The sequence below is a fragment of the Electrophorus electricus genome, chromosome 19 (genome assembly GCF_041902795.1).
Source record: "Electrophorus electricus isolate QZ-2024a chromosome 19, ASM4190279v1, whole genome shotgun sequence".
Classification (NCBI taxonomy): Eukaryota; Metazoa; Chordata; class Actinopteri; order Gymnotiformes; family Gymnotidae; genus Electrophorus; species Electrophorus electricus.
In genome coordinates, this window is record NC_137515.1 from 17,107,501 (window position 1) to 17,131,231 (window position 23,731).

Sequence of the window (23,731 nt, forward strand, 5' to 3'; positions counted from 1 at the left end):
CTACGCTGGACTTCACCCTGTCATCTTACTAACACAGTTGATTTGGCTGGCATGGCACGCCTGCACCGGTGTCCTTGGTAACACATGTCCAAATTAACAGAACACACACCCTTTATAGATCACTAACCATACTGCATGCTGGGTCCTTCTCCACTAAAATGTTCCAGACACACACACACACACACACACACACACACGCACACTCACACACTCACATAGACACATACATGCACACACACGCACACATATGCACACACACACACACACACACACACACACACACACACACACACACACACACACACACAGAGCATTTGTAAATAATGCTCACACAAATGCTAAATGATATTGAATCTCCGTATCTAAATTTGTAAAGCATTTAGCATTTGTAAATAATGATAAATAATGGTGGGTTTTTTTGGTGTTTGGTGTTCTTGGTCTGTTTTGTGTTTCTGAAGTAATTAGTAATTCACACATTAATAATTAGTACAACCTAAAACTGAATACAGACGAGCTCCTTAGAATCAGGGAAATGTCCTAGACGCTGTATAGCTAGACATTGAGTCAACAACAACAACAATAATAATATTGATGATGATGATGATGATGATGATGTTTCTGAAGTAGCTCTGTTTCTGAATTGGGTTTTAGGTTGTGTTGGGTTTTAGGTTGTACTAACCTAATGTGTCAGTTATGCTTTACCACTAATACAGTCGTAATTGTGTTCCAAAAAAACACACACACACACAAAATAAATAAATAAATAAATTGACAGATTATGTCATTGCCACTGCCTGAATTGTATAAGGACACTGGTTCCTTTGTTTAAGAAGGAGCCAGAAGACCATGTAAAATTCTATGCTCCAGATAGTCCCATCTGACAAATATGTGCATATGTGTTTAGGTTAGAGGGTAACACTACGCTTGAGATTAGAGGGTAACACTACGCTTGAGATTAGAGGGTAACACTACATCTGAGATTAGAGGGTAACACTACACTTGAGTTTAGAGGGGTAACACTATGCTTGATATTAGAGGGTAACACTACACCTGAGATTAGAGGGTAACACTACGCTTGAGATTAGAGGGTAACACTACATCTGATATTAGAGGGTAACACTACACTTGAGTTTAGAGGGGTAACACTATGCTTGATATTAGAGGGTAACACTACACCTGAGATTAGAGGGTAACACTACACTTGAGATTAGAGGGTAACACTACGCTTGAGATTAGAGGGTAACACTACATCTGATATTAGAGGGTAACACTACACTTGAGTTTAGAGGGGTAACACTATGCTTGAGATTAGAGGGTAACACTACACGTGAGATTAGAGGAGTCACACTACACTTGAGATTAGAGGAGTCACACTGCACTTGAGATTAGAGGGTAACACTACACGTGAGATTAGAGGAGTCACACTACACTTGAGATTAGAGGGGTGACACTACACGTGAGATTAGAGGGGTGACACTACACGTGAGATTAGAGGGGTGACACTACACGTGAGATTAGAGGGGTGACACTACACGTGAGATTAGAGGAGTCACACTACACTTGAGATTAGAGGAGTCACACTACATTTGAGATTAGAGGGGTGACACTACACGTGAGATTAGAGGGGTGACACTACACTTGTACATGCTGCTTGGAGGTTAATGAAATCTGTGCTTGGCATGATGACACTCAGCAGCAGTGTGTGTCGTCTGTGGAGCTAACCTTGTCTTTACATGTCTCCTGTCTGCGTATGGGTGTATGTCTATGCCTTGACATCCTGGACCAATGTTCTGGACTCACAGGCCATGTCCAAGTCTTAGTGGGATATCAGCATTTGTGGAACAGTTTAGAGCAGATCTTGATATGACATGTGCCTGTAAAAATAGCTTTCTAAGAGTTGATGTTTTGTGTGTTTGTGTGTGTGTGTGTGTGTGTGTGTGTGTGTGTGTGTGTGTGTGTGTGTGTGCCTGACAAGTTGCACCCTGTTGATTTCTTTAGGCTATGTGGATGACTTTGATTTGGTATGTAACATCGATATTAAACATTGAAATATCTCTGGTGTTTAGGACGTGGCGAACAGACATGCCGAAAGGTGTGTGTGTGTTAGTGGCGGTTTCCGTTGAGCTTGATGACTGGGTGTCTGTGAGCGGAGTTCGGGGAGTGGTGCTGGAGTCACACTACCTTCTAGAGCCATGTGGCTCTGGCAAGTCGAGGCTCACACACATCTGCAGAGTGGACCTCAAGTAGGTGCTTTTACTGAGCTGCACTGCAATCCCATTCACACAACAGATACGATCTTTGTATTCACTCTACTGACTGTTCGGTCTTATAAATAAATGCTGTGTCCACAAGAGGGCGGTAGAACATAATTAGTCTATGTAGTGCATGCAGCTTTAGGGACCCAGAATAAATTTGATTACGTCTACACTCAAAATGTTTGTGATTTGCAGTGGAGAATTCACATTGCTAGTGTAAATCTGGAGTTTAGGCCAGGTACAGGTGTGTGCTTTGTGTGTGTGTGTGTGGTTTACTCAGCTTCTCCGTCTTCTGATTGCCTTTGATTGTGTGTTTTGTCACAGGGGCAAATCTCCTGAGTGGTACAACAAAGCTTTTGGCCATCTGTGCGCCGCTGAAGTTGCACGCATTCGAAGCTCCTTCCAGCCACTGGACACCGAGGGCCCTGAGACTAAGATCTGAGCTTGTCCAGGGAGCAGGGTGTGGGGGTCAGCGCTGGGCTCAGGGTCAGGGTGAGGACCAGGGTCGGGGAGAGGACCAGTGTCAGGGCTGGGCCCAGGGTTGGGGTGAGGACCAGGGTTAGATTCAGGAGGTAGATGTGTGGAACATGGAACGAACTTTAGATACTGTAAGCGATAAGCAATAAGACAACGTAGAAGAGTGTGAGGAAGAGGATGTAGAAGGAGAATGAAAGACAACCATGGCACTTTTTGCAGGTATAAACAATAGCAGCGGCTTTGGTGAACAAACCCGTTTTCGATGACCGCGGTTTCCCACGGGCATCGGAATGGGGTGGCCGTGGCTCAGACCGTTTCTCGGGCAAAGGCGCGAGAGAGTGCCCGCTGAGCGGGCAAGGAGGGCCGCCAAGGAGTGCCAAAGAGGCGATGAGAGGATGCGGTTCGGCTCGGCTCCCACGGGCTGTGGCTCTGGTCTGTGCAGTGCTGTGTGCTACCTGACCCCTGCAGCACTCCTGGACTAAACCCTGCCCACGCCTGCATTTAACCCTTGCAAATGGCTTTAACAAACACTGCATCCAGCAGTAGATATGATGAAGAAAATTCCACAGTCCAGCCATCACGGTGCACGTCTAGTTGATTGATTAAACTCCCGCGTATTAAAGCCCCCCCCCCACCCCCCCCCCCCACCCCCAGGGCATTTACTGGCTGAACCTGAAGTGGCTATTAGTCATTTTAAAATTAGTTTTAAACGTGAGGTAAGTGTGAGCTCCAGCCCTCACCCGTTTACCTAATTGTGAGCTGTGGTGCTGTGGTTCCCTGTGCTCAGGGGAGCCGTTCTGTCACAGAGTGGGAGGAAACTGTGGATTTGGACTGGGACAAGCTGCCATTTCAGTACATGCAACTGAAAATACACCAGTTTTTAGTTCTTACAGCTATACTTTCAAGGCAGATTTGTGTGCATAAATATAAAAAGTAATTATTATTATTATTATTATTATTATTGTCTCAATGTCATGCTATACAATGTCTAGGACATTAATCCATTTCACAGCTTCTAAGAAGCATGTCTGTATTCAGTTTTAAAACACAACACTGTAAACCTACAATATATGATGTGTAACTGTATATATTTGCATGTGTATATGTTTATATATGTAATCACTGTATATTTTGTACATACGTTAAGCTTACAGGCAGATTTACCTGCTTGTTTTGCTCATAACCTTTTATCTCCTGTGTCATATTGATATGTTGAAAATAATGCAATACCAAAAAAAAAAAGTAAGCTGGTGTTTCCATGCTTCTCTAGTGCTGTATGGATGGGAGCAGTGTATGTGTGTGTGTGTGTGTGTGTGTGTGTGTGTGTGAGTGTGTGTGTGTGTGTGAGTGTGTGTGTGAGTGTGTGTGTGTGTGTGTGTGTGTGTGTGTGTGTGTGTGAGTGTGTGATTGTGTGAGTGTGTGTGTGAGTGTTTGATGTGAGCTCCGTGGCAGGCCACACATTTATCACAGTTCCAGTGTAGTTCAGAGGGAAGTACAGGAGGAGCAGAGCTTTGTAACAAGGACAATTAAAGCCTCACTGGGAGATGCACTGCACTGTTGTTCCCTTTATTTGTGAGATTGTGGTTGCATCTGTGCACATGCATGTGTGTCTATACACTTAGTCTTAAAGTCTTCAAATTAGATTTTCAGTGTGTTATTAACAAGTTATTAACTATCACTTTCTCCCCGTTGTTAATCTTATAAACATCAAAATGAACTAAAAATGAAAATGAATGCTTATCATCTCCATGTGCAGTTTATGGTAAATGCAAAACTACTGTAGCCAACTTGCCACAGAACTATAATTGAACTTGCCCGGACTCTCTCAGGTTGTCCACTAGAGGGTGGCATTGAGGCATTAAGCTGCTGAACCTATCTCTATCTTAGCCTACCTCTTTAAGAGCTGGGAGCTCGAACAATGAGATCTCAATGGCAGCCAGCAAATCAAAGGTCACAGAATAATTTATTTGTTTAAAAACTGCGTTCCTAAGCACATTCTGAGCCTGCAAAACCAACTCTGGCAGAAATATTGATCAGCCCTTTATATGACTAATATGTCTAAACACACAGATTTGGGTGATGCAGAGGGCACCCAGAGCCTACTGTAAATCTTCATTAGTCTAATGTGAGGTGGTGGCGTGTCCTTTTCTCCTCTAATGTCTCGTATCCCATACATCACCAAGGCATCAACGAGCGCCACAAACTCATTCTTATGCTCTCATGGTGTGTGTGTGTGTGTGTGTGTGTGTGTGTGTGTGTGTGTGTGTGTCTGTGTCTGTGTGCGCGCGCGTGCATATTTACGTGTGCATATGTATGAAGGGATACTGCAATGCCCTGCTTGACCGTCTTAAGGTCTGATGTATTTTAATTGGATTGTGTTAGATCAGGACAATTGAGCAAGGAATCTTAGTAGAAGTAGGATTAGAACGTTGCGTGACCTCTCCTGGTGGAAATTGGTACTGCATTGTGCACCTGTTTTCATTACGGAATAAATGCTTAAAATTCATGAAACCCTCCAAGTGATTTAATCCGCTCGTAGTTCAAATCAATTCGATTTTACCATTTGGAATAGAATCAATTACTACCCTCTTTTTATGATTAATCAGACGGACTGTACCAAATATCAATTTTAGTAACAGATCAACTTTATAAATGACTATATAAATTTATTAGTGACTAATAAAATATTTTGTAGAAACAGTATGCAGGAACAGTATGCAGGAACAGTATTGTGAAAGATAATGTCTATGTCTATGTCTATGAATAATGTCTATGATGATGTAAAAGGTCACACACACACACACACATACTCACACACGCGCACACACGCACACATACTCACACACGCACACACACACACACACACACACACTGTGTGTACCATGGGCAGGAACAGACAGGTCCAGAGTGCACACACATACATATATACACATAGATTTTGTCACAGCCTACTCATAGACAAATATACACATCAGCACACACAGGCATGATGGCCCAGGGCAGCTGTGCACAGAGTGTACCAGGGATCCATTCTCAAAAGTGATTGGCTGTACTGGGAATTGCCTGTGTGAGCCCACTGCAACCTGCTCTGCTCTAAGGTCATTAATAAATAAAATATCAAATGGCTAAATTATTAATACCAGTGTCTGTGTCTTTGTGTACGCATGTGTGCGTGTGCATCTTGTTCGGCTTCCAGTCCAAACAAAGACACCGTAATCGACCACCTTTACAAACACGTTAACACTGAAGCTGCAGACGCAGGGGGAGCCGGCGCTTGGTTACTCACCAGATCTGCGCTTAGCTTCCTGTGCACCTGGTCAAAGCCACTGCCAGGTCACTGTTACCCTTGTGCTCGTCATCTCGTCATCGAGAGTCTATAGTCCGAGCGCCAGTCTGAAGACAGGAGACCCAGTGCCTAGTGCACAGCCCAGGAGAGACACAGCTAGAGAGACAGAATTAGAAAGAGAGAGGAAGAGGTTGAGACAGAAAGGAGCACACAGTTGCTTCCTTGTCTCTCTCTCTCTCTCTCTCTCTCTCTCTCCTTCTCTCTCCATCTGTTCTTCTTTGCCTCGTGTTCTGTTTTCACACAGTGACCATAACTATAGGGTTCTGCTATTCGGTGATTAATGCCACAGATGTTTGGGGGTGGCAGCCTCCATTTTTAAACACTCCATCCAGCGCATGCCACTCGTTTGATGAGCAGGGGGTGTTTAAAATGAAACGCCGCACTGGAGGTTACACAAGAGCCCAAATCATGGCCTTATTTACCCATAACAGAGTCTGATCACATGTCGCCGTTCGTCATGGTCTCAGGTGGCTGTTCTTCCTTCATAGCAGATCCATTAACATATTTTCACATCTCCCAGTTATTGCACTGAAAATCCCACACAGGCTTTGCTGGATCTATGTATTCATGGGCCCTGCTCAGGCTGGATGGGCAGGGGAGACACACGAGCTGGAGTGTGCAGGGTGTGGAGTGTGTGTGGAGCATGTGTGGAGTGTGTGTGGAGCATGTGGAGCGTTTGTGGAGCGTGTGTAGAGCGTGTGGAGCGTGTGTGCAGGGTGTGCAGGGTGTGGAGTGTGTGTGGAGCATGTGTGGAGTGTGTGTGGAGCATGTGGAGCGTTTGTGGAGCGTGTGTAGAGCGTGTGGAGCGTGTGTGCAGGGTGTGGAGTGTGTGTGGAGCATGTGTGGAGTGTGTGGAGTGTGTGTGGAGCATGTGTGGAGTGTGTGTGGAGTGTATGCAGGGCGTGGAGCGTGTGCGGAGCGTGGAGCGTGTGCAGGAGAGACAGTAGGGGTACTCTGGTCTTTACTCTAGCAACAGTGAGTTACATTACACTACTCTTCTGTTTCTTTTTAGAAAGAAACATAAGTTATTACATCTCACATCTGAATTGTAGTCTGACAAACTGCCCTTCACACACGTAGATTTAAATGTAACCAGCAGCAGCTGGTATAACTGGAATCGTGGGGCTAAAGCCTCCCCATCTAATAAAGATCTAAATAATTCCATCTAAATAATTTACTAGATTTTTGCCGTCCACATCGTTTTATTTGCTGTTGTGAAATGCTTTGAAGCAGATTATTTCGGACTCCCGTGGACCTAGGAACAATAGCACCACCTAACGGTCACACGAAAAATACGAATTGGCTAAAACGGGACTGATTTGATCCAGCCCCAAACTGTAGGTTTACAGGTGTGTTATAACGCATTACGCGTGGTGGAATACTGTGAGTGGATATCCGCATGGGCTAGCATAGAGCTCCACCTTCCCGCTGTCTGCATTCAGTACTGTCTGCAACTAACACATTATCTATTAACGATAAACAACACACTGACTATAAACCCCATAGCACAGCAGTGAGCCTTCATAATGCGTAGACGCCGCGTCACCAGTGCGTCCTAGTCTGCTCCCGTCCGGGAACATCTGCCAACTATCAGCTTAATGAAAAGCCTTGTATTGTTTTGTTGATAGTGTTAAACACATCTGGCTACATGTTTACGAAAAATAAGAATATAAAAGTGTTTTTAAAAAGAACGTTACATTGTTTTTGTTTTATTTTTTTGTCAGAAAAAGGTACTTGGTGTCAGTAGACCTTTATTCTAACAGTAACGTAGGCAAGCACAAATAAAATGTTGAGTGATATAGAACCTTGACTTAATGCTCGCAATGCCTTGTTTAATATGACTTAAGTGGAGAACAATAAGGTAGAAATAAACAGGCCACCCCTCTACCTTCAAATGGTCTAGAACCGCTACTGTTAGGAACATCTGTCTGAAGATATATAAGCTAGCCCGAGTAATCAACTGAGTAATGTTACAGGACGATGTAGACTTGCAGGCAGCACCAGGATCAGTGTAGTTTCTCACCTCCAAAAGGTGAGAATGTGTGTGTGCATGCGTGCCAGCCTGTGCATGCGCGCGCGTGTGTGCGCGCGCGTGTGCATGTATGTGTGGGCGTGTGTGTGTGTGTGTGTGTGTGTGTGTGCGCGCGCGCACGCGTATGTGTGTGCGTGTGTGTTAACAGGTAACGGTGTTGTCCTGGTGCAGTGGAGGTCTCACTTCTAGAGACAGAAATGACTGCCCAGCTCTCCTGCGTTCCTGAGACAGCACACACAGCCTCGGTTGGTAGATGTCAGTCACAATGTTGCAGTCATGCATCATAGCAGGACCCTGCAGCCTCTCAACACCACTGATGCTGCCGCGGGGTGCTCAGCCGCTACACTCGCTCCCAGCGCCGAGGAGTCACTTCTCCTCCCTCATGAGGCAACACACAGTTTGATCCCTGTACTTCTACAGTATTCTACTTCAACTACACTCTAACCTGCTGCACTGGCTAGAATGTATTCTATGAGTAAATGACAAAGCACTTTCGAAAGTCACTTTGAGCTTCTGCTAAATGCCATAAATGTAAGTGTAAATGTAAATGTACATGTAAATGTAACGTAAAGACTGGGTTTAATGTGACGAGCAGTTCAGATTTCACAAAGACATCCCATTTCCTTAAAGCAGGCCCTTGTTGTGTATAGTAGTCGACAGTCTGGGTGTGCTTGCACATGGTCATGCACATACACATGCGTGAAAGGCAGAGCTGGTGTGTTCTGCGTTGTGTGTGTTTAGCAATATGCTAGCGATCAGTGCGCACCGTAAACGCTCCACTTGACTCATGGACAAAGGAGAGGCAGCAGGAAATAAAAGGGCTTTCTGCTTATCGGACAATTGAAGCAGTTAAGACTTTATTCCTCTCCTTTGTTGGATCAGCCAGTTTGCCAGCAAAGGCTTTTGTGCTATCACAAAGGATGCATGACTCTGTGTGTGTGTGTGTGGGGGGGGGGGGGGGTATGGGGGGGGGGTGTGGGTGTGTGTGGGTGGGTGTCGGTGGGTCAGAGGGTGTGTGTGTGTGTTGGGTGCAATTAACAGCATGTGTGCCTGGTGCAGTGGAGATCTCACTTCTAGAGGCTAAAATGAGCACACTGTGTTCTGCACTATGTGTGTGTGTGTGTGTGTGTGTGTGTGTGTGTGTGTGTGTGTGTGTGAGTGAGTGAGTGAGCGTCTGCATTTGTGTTTGATCGTAATCCAGTAGCTCTCTCCCTCCATTGCAGCAGTCAAGAAAGAAAACTGACATCTCTCTCATTCGGTCTCTCCCTTCAAAGTTCGATACAGAGCTGAATGTGAGACAGACGTAGGAGCTTGCTGGCACCACAAATCTCAATCAGCTCTCTTTTTTCTATCTCGGTGTTAATCACAAAATCCTTTGTTCCAGTCTCCCTCTTTCTCTCCAGTATACATCCTGGTGGCACACTCTGTTTTCTACCTGGAGATTAATCATGAACCAATCCTGCATTTCTCATTTACCTTCTACAGCGCACCATGGAAAGCGTATCTGTGAACTGTGACTGCCCAAGTTCATTCCTTCCCTATGTGCCTGATGACAATGCCTCGGAGCAGATGTGTTCCTGTACACAAAACATGGGGTGTCTTAAATGCACACACACACACACACACTCACAATCAGTAACCACAGAGATGCTGCTCACCTAAGCCAACCAGAAAACAGCTGCGTGACCAAGCCAACGCAAAGGAAATGATTTTACGCCACATGCAAGTAAACAAAATAAGATAGTTGACTTTAGTGAATTTGAATGCACACGTCAATACAAAATCAACAAAGCACCAACCATCTAGTCAAGTTGTACTTAAGCCAGACCTTTAACCACTGGCACCATGTTAAATATCAGGAATTTGATAATTTGAGGAATGTCACTAATTGAATACCTTTTCCCTGGCTGAAATTGCTCTTACACATCCACTATTAAGCCTTTGAATCCTGTTGTTGCTGTAGCCATGGATCAGAGACTGCTCTGCAGTTTGATGTGCAGTGGTGGGCAGTGCAGGTCTGCGCTGCCACGTAGCGCACGGTCTCACGTTTACGGCTATTCCAGCAGTTTGGAGCCCAGTCTAACCATCCTTCCTCATCATTCCGTCCTTCAGCACCGAATCTATCAGGGAGTGTTATTTCAGTGGCTTCCAGGGTGTTACGTGATTGTCACTTGGTGGTTTTCAGCAGGAACAGAGGGAGTTTTTTCCCTCTCAGCCTGAGTGCAGGCCCCCTTAGCGCGGGAATTTTGTCGGCTGAGGAGAGGCAGAGTCACGCATGGACTAAGGAGGAGAAGCGAAAGCAGCGTCGGAATGCCGTGATGGGTCCCTGTGTGCGATCTCAGAGGCTGTTTTCACGGACGGGAACCCGCCATCGGGCCTAAGCTACGTCTGCATGGAGTCAGGCCCACGCGCCCCGCGTGATCCGGGCTGCGAGCGCCTCGCCGCTTCCGGCCCCGATTCGGAGTGTCCGCTCACAGACCTCCCATTCAGCGGAGGGGCTTTCCTACAGCGACGTGACTGCCATGGCGATGACGTGGGCTCCGTGGAGAGCAGAACTGATGGGCGGTTGAGGACCAAAGTCCGGGGCACTGAGGAGCTTGTTACCTAACCAAAGGCTGTCGTGTTTTGAAAAAAAGATCTTCTCTAATCTCTCACTGCTGTAGATCACCTGGTAAAGCAGGTAGCACATGGTGCCAGTAACACCAGAGTAAAGGTTTTATCTCTGGGGTCCATGTGCACTGTTACAGTGCTAAATATGTAAGTCACAGAATAGCATCTGTTAAAAGCTGGAAATTTACTCAAGGAAGAGGAAGATTAACCTGAGTCTTGCCTCCTCAAGGTTTGTTGCCTCTTTCAAGTGTGTTTTTTTTTTGTTTCCCCACTACAGAAGCAATTTGATAAAGGTTGATTTGACTCAACCTGCTGTGGAAGCAGAGCTCCTCTGGCGCCCTTAGTCCTGAGGGAGGGTTTGTTCGACCCGCTGCCTGGGACTGCAGTCAGTCCTCTGGTTGTTCATCTCCTTTCTGTATTGGGGTCTTCATGGAGAGAGACTGGCAGGATCCCCCAGCCTCTACCGCTGGATAAATGCAGCCATCCTGGTCCTCGAAGTCCCGGTGGTCAGCGTTTATGCTGTGGGCACATGGAGGAGCTCCAGGCAGTTAACCCCAGGATTACTGCTACTCTTGGTAAAATGAACAAAAAAAGGCCATATTTAGCGATGAAAATATAAAATATAAGATAAATCGTAAATATGTATTTATTTTTATTTTTCAAGGACAAAAACATCATCAGTGGGTCTTCTCTTAACAATACTGGATGAGATGAGACAACACGTGTAGTATAAAGAGGTCTGAGACCATGACATCAGACAACATCTCTCCCAGATGCCCCTGTTCAGTTCAGTCTGTGGGTTGTTGGGGGGGGGAAAGCGCTCTATGTTAGTCGAATCTGTCCACAGAACCAGTTCCCAGTTCTTAGCAATGTTTAGCAAACTCTAGCCACTTACACTTGTGGCTGCAGAGAATTTCTTCTGGCAAAACAACAGCACCTTATTCCAGGCAGGTCCATCACTGCCTCAGCTGCTCAGTTGTCAGAGGCTTCTTCATTATCGTCCAGACTGCAGAGGTATTTTCAACTGTGAAGCTTTTTTTTTTTTTCAGTCATGTGCTAATTCATGCAGCTCAATAACATTTTGTCTTTGGTTGTTTTCTCTCAACTTTCCCATGTTTATTGATTCATGTAGGGGATTCAGTGTGCATCACACCTCGTAGGCTGCTTAGGGGACCCTAAAGAGACAGGCGACTTTCAAATAAACACACGAAATTTGGAAACGTACATCAGTTAGAATTTTTCATAAGAAATTTGTGTTTGAGAATTTTTTCTGAATAAAAAAAATCCGATTTCTCCCATGTTTTAAGCATAAGATCAGGCTGGTCAGGGGGACACTTGTTTACATGTCTGCATGTTGTTTTTTTGTGGCCTTGTCTCACTAGATTGCACAGTGAAATTATTTAAGTGCGTGCACAGCATCTCCGCTAAGACAATTTAAAAGTGAGATAAGGGAACATTTGTGAATGAACAGCAAAATGTGCTGTATTCTAAACAAAACTCTTATCGAGGCAGAATCCTGTGACACTGAGAGAAGGATGTGGTAAATTGGATTATTGTTATTGTCTACGCTAATGACAAGCAGTCTTTTTTTTCCCAGTCTGCAAGATTTATATTTATATAGGCACTGGTCTTGTATAACTTGAGTGAACTGGAATGGAATCACTGTAGTTATTAGACATTCATTCTATTTTCAGAAAAGGAGAGAGAGAGAGAGAGAGAGAGAGAGAGAGAGAGAGAGAGAGAGAGAGAGAGAGAGAGAGAGAGAGAGAAGGGAGTTGGGACTTAGCTAACTGTGATTCACATGTACTTTACCCTGTTCTTGAAAGTGGTGCTGGTATGAATTTAGCTGTCCTTTACGTAATGAGCTATAAGACCTCCTATAGGACCTGTAGTCACAGCTCCCGTACACGTGCTGGGTATGCATCACAGTGGAGTTTAGCCTTTCTGAAATACTACCAAAAGAACGATCAAATGAGTGTATATGCAATGCATGTCAGACAGAGAGAGCTAAACTTTGCTTGACCATTGACATACAATTTGGAAGTACAATTTAGTATTTTAATCTCAAAAGAAAGAGGGATATTTTTTATTATATTTATGGGCTACTATTAATACAAGCACGCGCTCCTGATCGGTTCGCACCTCCGCGGCCCGTCGAGCCGCGCGCTCCAGCACGCGCCCCTGCTCGGTCCGCACCTCCGCGGCCCGTCGAGCCGCGCGCTCCAGCACGCAGGCGTGGTAAGCATTACCGCAGCCAGGGGGCGTCAACATGGCGTCCTGAGGAAGACAACACAGTCCGAGACTGCACTGTGCGCGGGTCGGCGTCAGAAGCGGAGGGGAGAGCAGCGAGAGAGGACCGTTGTGCCGAGCATCAAGGAAATCCGCGTTTCTTCCGGCGGGCGTGTGCGTCCCTCTGAACGGCTGCGAGGACACGCTGGATTGCAGCACAGCTGTGCTCTGCTTCGCTGCAGTTTTGATAGCATCTTGTATTTTGCTTCGGTTTCATGCGGTTGCACAGTCGCTGGTGATACAAAGCAGGTGAGACACAGAGGCGGCCGCTCCTTTTGCTTACGGGTGGAGATGTCGAGCGAGAGACCGGTTTCAGCACCGGGTTCCGCCTCGCTCACGGACCGAGAAAGCCCACCGGGCTCTGGGCAGCAAGTCGCAGCGGGTTCTGTGGCCGGGGAAATGATGGTGTCCGGGTCGGGCTCCATGGTGCTGCCGGCTGGGGTGATCAACCCCTCGGTTCCGATCCGGAATATCAAGATGAAGTTCGCTGTGCTAATTGGGCTGATCCAGGTCGGGGAGGTCAGCAACAGAGACATCGTCGAGACAGTACTGAATCTGGTAAGTTCGTGGCGGATCTGCATACAATGGCATTGCCGTGCTTGGGCAGTTTTATTTATTTATTATGTTTTATTTAACGTGCTCTGGCCTGCGCTGGCAGGGGATGATGTCATTTGAGCCCGGTGTGTTTGTTAAAGGATTCATCAAACCTCTAGAATTAAACCGCTGGCCAAAACATCGGCATCGTAAGGAAATATTTCCCAGGGGGGCTGTTCAAGGCCCGATGCCTTTTGTTGACAGCACGATCAGCTCGAATTGCAGCCTTCGGCACGAGAGAAAAGACAATCGAACACGGCGCTCGTCGTGGCGGGGGGTTGTTTAATTTGCCCCAATGTTGCCGCGAGTTGTTGCGTTCATCTGGTCTACAAAATTACACCACCGACACGCCGGCCTGAAACAATGACTCGCTGAATAGCCCCTCTGCCTGCGGTCGGTTCTGTTCATCACGGGGGGCATATTCCCGACTAGCAGAAGGAAGGCCTGTGTCGGATGTTTCAAAACTATACTTTATTTATTTGATTTGCCTTGGGGGTGGGGGGCATTGTTAGTAGATTTTCCGCGAGACAGACACATGCATAAATTGATATTCACGACTGGTTGGTGGCTTCTGTGACGGTACACCCATCTTTGGCACCTGTTATTCCGTGATCTTCAGCGTTCAGTGAGGCAGGCTTCTGTTTCTCTGGGAGACTGAGCCACAGACGTCCGATAAGCAGGGACACGGCCCATAAAGCATATGGACAGGTCCGTTCGTGGAAACGATGGCGACAGCAGCCCATTTCACGGCGAGGCGACATCTTGATGAAAGATTTCGGTTGCTAAAGGCTGTCCTAGCCAGGCCCGTTACGTTATTATACAGGCGCCTTCTCAGTGAGCAGCGGCACTGTCGGTTGGTGTCTCTTCGCTCACATTTTGTGCTCGCCACAGAAATAATGTGGATGACACTAGATTGCGTAAACAGCGTCGGTCAGGCGATCGTTCACTTGCGTGGCGTCTCTGGGTCCTGGCACTGTGTGCCTCATAAATATCACATTTGGTTGGCAGTGCCGTCCGGAGAATGTTGCAGCACTTTCCCCGCGGAGTGCCCGCTGCGCATAAAATGCAGCTTTCCTTCGCCCGTGCCGATAGGGGAGCGCCGTGCGTGTACGCGCAGGTGGCGTGCGGGGTGGGGGGGGGGGGTTGCTGCTGCAGTGGCGATGCGCTCGGAAACCTGTAGCCAGCGCGACCGAACGGAGCCCGTGGAGAATGGTGCAGGGGGAGGACGTGGGGCTCCGAAGAATATCGCTGAGGTTCACTTCAGGTTCCGTCGGAAAAGACACCCTCGAGCACACCGCTTGGCAGGCACCACAGTTGCCGATTTAGAGCCGTAGGTGGGTTAGACCTCATGCATTATGCAGCGCTGGCTAAAACCGCAGCTTGTATCCGAGCACAAGGCCCCGTGGATCGATTGCGGACGCCAGTCAAAGCGAATACACCGGTCGCGCTAATTAATCGCGCTAATTAATCGGCTGTTCCGCAGAATTTAAGCCACGTGACCACGTTCCTTTCCTGGGAAAATAGTAACTCGCAGCACAAGCTTGCCTGATGGTGTATGGCTCCCTACGCATCTGAGGCCTTCAGCACGTTAGCGTCAGGGCTGCGATTGCAGCATGGAAACCTTTGGGCTCAGGACACGTCCAGGCCTAGTTCGTGTGCCGCACAGCCCGGCCGTTTACGCGGAGAGCAGAGCAGAGCTTACGGTGCGCTGCCGTGATACAATGAACTCAGACACGCGTTCCTTACCTTAGCGTGGAGGTATCGGAACCTTTCCCGCCCCACGAACAGATGACACCGTGAAGGAGAAGAAATGATGGATGATCTTATTAGGGTGGAAAAAGAAAACCGCCTCTTTTGGCCTTTTTGTGAAGACTTGTAAGCAAGTTCAAATGCCAGCAGCCTCTGCAGTGTACACACACACACACCTTATACATTTATTACACTGCACCAGGAGCAGTGCTAGCTATAAGGTGGCTTCCAGCAGGTTAAGACGGGTCGTAGCATCACATTCGAACAGCGCTCAGATTTTCCCAAGAATCTGCTTCTGGTCGTACACCAGTTTCCAGATCTCTTATCTAGTCGAGTAGGTCATAGGCAGCCTTGCCTGGTGCTGTTCACGTGGCCCCAGCGGAGCTGACATAGTTGCTATTGTAGTCGAAGCAGTAACCGCCTCGCGCTGATCAAACGCAGACGAACTCAGTCTGCGTAGAACATGCGCTTTCATGTCGCAACGTTGAGCCTCCATCTTCCTTCGCAAAAAGGAGATGGTCGCGTGAGCCAATCGGGAGATCAAAATAAAGGCCTTGTCACTTTTTATGCCTGTTTTTTGTTTCTCAAAACTCTCCTAAATGTGTTTCAGAAAGATCTTAAAAGCTTCCTGGTGATCTTGTGCTAACATCAGCATTCCTTTGTTGTCTATTCTGTGATGCATCCTAATTGGTTGGGTTATGCCAGTGCTACTCTGGTGATGGACAGTGTATTTTGTATTCCAGGGGAATTTGAGCCAGGATTGGCTGCATAGATGCCTACTGGTTTGGTCAAGATGACATCGGTGAATTCTATTGGAAGGCAAAGTGGCCAAACAGATGCAGCTACATTTCACTGCTCATCGCTGGCCTGGGTTGGCTCCTCCTACTCAAACCCCTGATCGGGATAATGGCGAAACGTCCACCTATAGCATTTGATCTTGTACTATACTGAGGTTCCATCCAGCCTATGAGAACAGGAAGCTGAATCTGTGAAGCGGATCCAGCATAACCCCAGCCCCATCTGGGTGTAGTCTTTAGAGCACCCCACCCCCACGCTTATATTTCTACGACACTGCTCTAATTCCAAGAGCACAGAAATCACGACACGGTGTAAACGTGAAGCGTTTCTCTGAGAAGCTTGGAGATCGAGACACAGCCAGCGTTTTGTTTGAGGTTACTCTTTAAGGCACCTCCTTCTCTCTCGTGTGCAAGCACACACACACACATGTGCGCGTGCACAGATTGCCACCGAGGGCATGATGTTTAGAGCTCTCCCGTGGTTACCCCCAGCATCATCGTTACCATGGCAACGGCACCGCGGGACATTGCCTCTTGCTTCCCACCGTACTGACTGTTGTCAGCTGTTTTTTCCAGCGAGGACGCACACGGTTATGAATTAATCCACTGAAATTCCCTGCGTGGTTTTAACGATGGCCATAAAGGAGTAAGAACGAAGGAGTAAAACGATGATGATGAGTGAGTGTGTGTTGCGGGGCAGTCTATGTCTGCCAGTGCTGCGTACTGTGTAGTTTGCTGGTCGTTACCCTGGCCGTGATCCTTGCACTGATCCTATAGGCTCCAGTGTGCTGGTGAGCCCTAGTGACACTTGCAGTCAAATGTCTTGTGGGACGTGCGGATCCCGGCCAGCCTCTCGCAATCCTGTTGAGGCTTCTGTAGATATTTTGATGATTTCAGAGTAATGCAGGTCAGTCTGTATGCTTGCCCATCCAGCATGGCAGGTAGCTGCAGTCTTCAGCGCCCACAGCCCTGTCTGACTTTCCCTCTCTCTGCCTCCACTCTATCTTTCTGTCCCTCTCCATCTTTCTCCTTCTCTCGCTTTCTCCTTCCCCCCTTCCATCTTTCTACCTCCGTCCCTCTGCATCGCTCCTCCTCTCCCCCCTTTCTCACACCCTTTTCTCTCTCTCTCTCTCTCTCTCTCTCTCTCTCTATCTATATGACTGAGCTCACGTGACTGGCTCCTCAGGGCCACATCTCATTACTCACACTCCCGCTCTGCGAAACCATCGCTGTCAGAATGACCAGGATCATGCGGTCAGCACAAACAGGCCTCGGCCAAACCCACAGAGGCAGCGCGGCACGCTGCAGCATCGAACCTCCAGCCCAGCCCAGATCAGGGAGCGGTGTGGTACAGCACAGCTCCGGATGAGCACAGAGGGTGGGCAGCGGAACACAGACAAAGCCCACTCACAAACTGCACGCTCAGGATGCTTGAAGTTTCATGCCTGGTGGTGATGATGGTGATGTAACATTGTTTTTCAAAAAACGCTTATTGCTGTACTGGAAATGCGCCTTCCTGTTTACCGCGAGTCTTGATTAAGCCGTCAAGGCTCCTCTCCGATCTCCAATATAACATCGCCATGGAGAGGATAACCGATTCAAAACATCCTGATAAGCCAGCGTAATCAATTAATTAATCGCTAGCATCACTACATGAGGCAGGGGCTAATGAAGGTAACCAGAGGGCCGCGGTAATCTTCTTTGTGTCCAGATCAGAGCTAACAGCCACTCTTGCACCTGTGTAATAAGCGCACCAGCCATGACCCCGTCCTGATGTGTCTGGAAGGAACAGCCTCCCTTTGTCCTGGTCGGAGCGCATGGAAATCTGCTCACTCCTGCCCCCGGCTCTGCTTATGCGGCGGCTCGAGCAGTAGGCCGAGGGAGACGCCATCAGGCCGGGCCGCACGGAGCGCTACGCCATCCGTCATTATCGACCGAACGCCTTCAAGTCGTGGGCCGCAGGCGGATGATCTATGCATCCGCGCTTGCCCTTCGCCAGGGGGAAACGCAGCCTAAATGGGCACGCGCTCGGTGGAGAATCACTCCTGAAACTAGGGGCCGCTCCGTTACCCTCCTTGTTGTAAGGGGGTGTGTCTGTGGGGGTTTGGTGGTTGTTTGGTTGGTTTTTTCACACGGTTGATGTTCTGTGTCAGCGGCCTGGTTGGAACGCCACGGCCCCAGCAGATTGCGGACTCCGACGCGTGGCACCGCTGCCCGGTCCCTCTGTCACGCGGCCAAGTCCATTTGGCTCATTTTGTTCCGGTGGTGGAACTTGTGAAGTACATCACAAGTGATGGATATCAGATTTAGATAAGATCACATTTTATACACTGTAGAACAGATTCAAAGAACTAACTATATCCTGTCTCAGATGGAATCATATAGTCCTATTTTATCCAGGACAAAGCATTCTGGGTGATTTTTTTTATTTTTTATTTTCAATATAAACAGATGGCACAGATCTGAAAGATTGTATCGGAATTGGGTCTATATCAGCAAAAAAATAAAATAAAATAAAATACTGGAACGGATATTGGGAGAAACATTTAAGGAAATCGATTTGTCACCCTCACTAGTGCAGCCTGAAAATAGCACAGCAGTGCTTTGCAGCAGTCCCCTGCCGGCCACGTGACACCAGGTCGAGCCGTTTATACACTGCAGTAGTTCTGAATGATTAAAGGCATTACGCGCAAATGCGAATATCCAAGCCTTGCGATGCCTTCATGTAGTTTTTCTAACTCAGTGTGGGGTTGAACCGCTTACCTGTCTTCTGGCGAGAGCGTTTCAATTAAACGCCATTCACCGCAACCAAGAGTCATTTATTTATGCATCTCTTCCTTAAAAAGAACAAAAGACGCTGTTTCCAAGGTGAAGAAAGTTGAGCGTTGGGGACAGTAGAAAGAGCGGCGGAACCTGGCAGAAAACGGGCCGGAGAGAGAGGAACCAACCGAGCATATAAAGCAGGCGCTTGTCCGCATCCGTGGGGGTAAACACTCGGTGATCCTGGTGTACTCAAACGCCATGCAGACGCAGGAAAGCCGCTACCTGCGCTGGTAACCTGCTGACTTTTAACGTGGCCTACTACATTTGAATAAGGCGCTGCAGAATATAACTCCGTCCAAAGATTTCTTTCCTTTCTCTTTTTTGTTTTTGGCTAGAAGGAATAACCATCATGTAATCGTTATTAGATTACATATCTATTGGTTTTAAGCAGAGACTGAGTGAAGAGGTACTCGTAGCCTGGTTCGAACAGCAATTTACTACTGAAATTCCCATGAAGAATTAGTAGATCAATATTAAATTAAACATGGAATTATGGTTGCATTCAGTAAAATAAAATGCAGATGAACTAATAGTGTAAATTTCAGGAGTCAGTGAGTGAAACAGCCATACTGAGGTGGGTGTGTGGGTCTGTGCTTGGAACCAAGCAAGTGATGGCCAATGCAATAAATATGGAAGAATAAAAAATCTAATGCTTTAGTCCTGAAAACACAATTTACAGCTGCAGTTTCTCCTCACATGAGAAACTGGGGTCCAGAGTGGTTCACCAAGGTGTGTGTGTGTGTGTGTGTGTGTGTGTGTGTGTGTGTGTGTGTGTGTGTGTGTGTGTGTGTGTGTGTGTGTGTGTGCACGGGCTGAGATGGGCTTCAATTGGCCTGAAGTGTAACTGCTGGGATGGCCTGCAATTGGCCCGAGGTGTGATGTGCTTGGATTGTGATGAACTTTTCTGTGGTGAACCAATTGTGGATTTAACAGCCTATTAAAGAGACATTTTAAAAACAAAAATAATATATTTTATGTTGACAAAAATATACACTGTAGGCCTTGTGTGCTATAGAATTTGAAGAATATTGTTGTGCTTTTCATCTTGCAACTGTACTGTAAAAATTACATTACATTTGTGTTACAAGACCGTGGCGTGTATATATAATTCATTTATGCCTTTGGAGTTTGCTTGGCCTTCTGTACTTACAACTGCAGAAGTGAAACACAGCACTCGCGTTTCGTTGGCCTTCTTGCCGTGTCGGGCTGCCTGCGTGGCAGATCAAGCGGCCTACTGAGGGCATCAGCTGTTCTGCTAAAAACCACAAACGTACGCCGTGTTCTTGAAGCAGCCTCAGGGCAGCCGCTTGCTGTCTGCCTCCTCCGGCGGACGAACACTGCGCGGCAGGATCAGACAAACGAGCAGGAGCGCGATCCGACCGGCGGCCGCGGCTTCACCGCGAGACCTCCGGCAGGGTGGGAGCCGTCTGTGTGAAGTACCCTCCTCGGATGTTCAAGCAAAGGCTGTGCGTGCCTAGTCTTATAAGTCTGTGAGACTGAGCGATGGCCAGCCGAGATGCTTTGTAACTGGGCGAAGCTGTTTGGAGTGTAGCTAACTAGATAACTATTGTTGTTCAGCGTGATGGTCTTCAGGTGAAAGGGGAGAGCAGAAGGCATCTGATCGTGCAGCCCGAGTTACTGCACACGAGGAAAGGGTCAGCTAGCCCAAAAAAAAAAAAGAAAAAAAAAAGTCGCAGTCGAGAGAGAGAGAGAGATTTTTTTAAAATAGAAGAGAGGCTGAGGTCAAAGCCTTATTTCAAGCTGTACATTATAAACTAGTCTTACTCAGTAGGCCATTTTTAAAAAGTTGGCTGTGAAAAGAGGTGTGGTTTTTTTTATTATTTTTTTTATTTTTACGTTCATTCTTATTCTGCAGTATGGATGTTGACCAAAAGAAGCCAGAGTACGGGCACCGTGGGCCACTCCAGGAGGCTGGCCAGTGTGTTGCATTTTGGCTGTTTTTCAAGGCTACTTTATTAGAAACACTATTTGTAGGAGTACAGCTAGAGTCATCAGTCTTTTGGCCAACTAGTTGTAGCTCCACCTCATTGGTCAGTTTCTCACCACATGACTGTCGCTGCCTTGATGATTTTGGGTGGCATGCTACTCTCGGCCGAGCAGCGACATTGACACTGTAAAATCTCTGGTAACATCACGGTCCCTGATACACACACACACACACACACACACACACACACACACACACACACACACACACACACACACACACACACACACACACACACACACACACACACACACACACACACACACACCTCTGCAGCACCCACTACCTGCCACTGGCTTCTCTGTATCACTGCAGTTTTAAAAATGCTGTGCTCTGCAAAGAACATGTACAACAAGCAGTGGTCCCGTGAACAGAAACCAACCAGAGTTGAACAGAGTTTGTTAGATTCTCACCTCTAAGGTAGTCGTGCCTAATAAAGTTGGAAAAAGGAATTTTTAATAACGTGGCTGATATTGTATAACCCTGAAACAATGTTAACTGAATCCACAGAGACTGAATGAGTCCCAGCTCGTGCAGAGGAAAATGATACTGTTTCAAGGCTCGTGTTGTATGTCGGTGCGTAGGACGTCCTATTAAAGCTGTGGACTGGGCAGCGAATGCTTCCTGAATCTGTCAGTGGGGTTTCTGGTCTGTATGAGGCAGGCCGTGGTTCTCGGGACCATCTCCTCACTTCTGGCTCTCTCTGATTGCCCCCAAGGCCGAGGGCAGGGGGGAATCTACCTGCCTCAAGGTCAGAGTGGAGTACGAGGTGTGTCTTGGAGGATCAGTGTGATTGAAGTGGGTAGCCTGAGTGAAGCTAACCAGGAGTGGTGCCTTGTAATTTGGCACGAGGCAAGAGAATGTGAGAGGCTTGCAGGCGAGGGGGAGGGGCATACAGCATGGGGGAGGGAGCGAGGCTGGCAGAGTGAAGGCGTGATGGAGGGAAAATGGACATAAACCAGAGAAACAAAGATGGAGAGAAGACTTGGGGAGGGTGAGTGGGCCAGAGACCCTGCGTTAGACAGGGGGAGATTTTAAGAATGGGGATGGTGGAACTGAAGTAAGGGGGATTTTTTTCCAAAAAAGAAATCCCTGCTGTGTAATGAGGGACACAGTGTACTCTACTGGATCACCTCATCCTGAGCACAGAGGGGTCCTTTTGCCAAACACAGGGAACCATAGCGCGCTGTGGATTTTTTCCAGGCGTTCCTCTGATCCATCCGTCGAGCCACTGACCTCCGATCTTTTCCGTGGAGCCTTGTGTGGCGTGGGGAACCACAGCCTGGAGCATGCGGAAAGGGAGCCGGAACCAGTGACGGCAAACCAGATCAGGCCTGGTGATCCAGACTCCTCTGCTCTGGGAGACCCAGGACTTGTCCATCTCCTGCATCGCTGGTTCACCATACTTGTCTCTGTCTTTCATTCAAAATGGTGTCTTTAAATGATAAACTTCAGAACTCGAACCAAAGTTCAGACGGGTCAAAAAGGCACTCGTGCCATTAGCAGCTGCTGTGTCAAAACCAAACCCCAGAAAGTTGATGGGGACCGTTATGGGAACCCACGACCTGCTCTGAGCTTGAGCTTCACCCTAGGAGATCCAGACTCCCAGTTACATAGCTAGCTAGGGCCGATCCCTAACCTAACGTAGCGCTACATGCTGCACAGGATGTACAAGGCTATGGTTTAAGGCATGGTGTCCTGAACACCTGCACTCTGTGTCCTCTACTGTACACTCAAACAGAACAGTGCAGGTTGCTTAGTTTTCTTTTTGCACATACTCGTGGTGGCGGTGGTGGTGGTTTGATGGGTTAACAACTTCACTCCATAAGTCTGTAATAGGTGAAAACCAAGCATACAGCTGCCTCCTTGTGCTTCAAGACGTCTGTCTTGCGAGAGCTTTTAATCTCTCAACTGCAACCTCCAAACAGAGCTGCACCCTGCCGCGTTTCAAGTGCCAAATCCTCAGCTGTTATTTCCTACCTTATAAGTGTGTACTAACGGTGGTCTCCGGCGAAGCTGGCATCAAACTCTCTGAACCCTGACTTTAGCAGTGGTCTCTCTCCAGCTTGGATGTTTAATTCTGGCCGAAATGTCGCGCAGGACTGCGTGTTGCAAGCTCTGAAGGATCTTTGATGTCAAAACACGGTGGGCTGGAATCAGCAGACCGAAGAACTACTGTTTGGGGTTCTGTGAGCTGTGCTCCTATCAGAGGAATCCAAGTCTGTCTCGGACGATGGCAGCCTTGCTCTGGAGCAGGGGCACAAGAGGAAGATGCAGGGAGACGCATGAAGGCCTCAGAATGAGGACCTGAGCAAGGAGAGGGAGAAAGTGATGACTCATGTTTGTGGATGCAGTAAAAAGCTTCTCGGCCTCTGGCTTTGTTTGGAGGGATCAGTGCACCCCAATCCCCAGCAGGCTGCTGTAATCCTTTTAACAATGCCATCTCTGTTCTTTTGATTGTGTTTTCCAGTTGGTGAGTCTGTGCTGGGGGGCGTCTGGCTCTCTCCAGACGTCGTCTATGACATCAGCCTGACCAAGAAAACTGCTGACTTTTTGAGTTCTGGAGTAAGACCACGCCCTCTTTGACTGAACAAGCCATCCAGACACTGCAGTCTACAATTTTTATATATACACACATCACGAACACACAGAATGGCAACTTTATTAGAGACACCCATCTAGTAGCAGGTTGGACGTCCTTTGGCAGTTCGGCATGGCACGGATTCCTGTATTTAGATGTTAAAACTGTTT

At 47.5% G+C, this 23,731-nt stretch overlaps 2 protein-coding genes across 21 annotated transcripts in view; both read left to right on the forward strand.

The window, feature by feature from the left end:
- Positions 1-4,281, forward strand: part of stard13a (StAR related lipid transfer domain containing 13a) — a 55,859-nt gene extending 51,578 nt beyond the window's left edge. For all 6 annotated transcript variants that reach the window (XM_081702116.1, XM_035535649.2, XM_081702117.1 and 3 more), the window contains 2 exons: positions 2,067-2,243; positions 2,580-4,281. In XM_081702116.1, coding sequence (XP_081558242.1) covers positions 2,067-2,243; positions 2,580-2,697 — 295 coding nt within the window. In that variant the 3' untranslated portion in view covers positions 2,698-4,281. The remainder of the gene's footprint in view (positions 1-2,066; positions 2,244-2,579) is intronic.
- An 8,486-nt stretch (positions 4,282-12,767) lies between these two features.
- nbeaa (neurobeachin a) overlaps positions 12,768-23,731 on the forward strand; it is a 94,048-nt gene continuing 83,084 nt past the window's right edge. For 3 of the 15 annotated variants that reach the window (XM_081702031.1, XM_081702034.1, XM_081702033.1), the window contains exon 1: positions 12,768-13,567. In XM_081702031.1, coding sequence (XP_081558157.1) covers positions 13,301-13,567 — 267 coding nt within the window. In that variant the 5' untranslated portion in view covers positions 12,768-13,300. Of the gene's footprint in view, positions 13,568-23,450; positions 23,546-23,731 lie in introns of all 15 variants that reach the window. The other 12 variants (XM_081702032.1, XM_081702035.1, XM_081702036.1 and 9 more) reach the window with 8 other exon arrangements.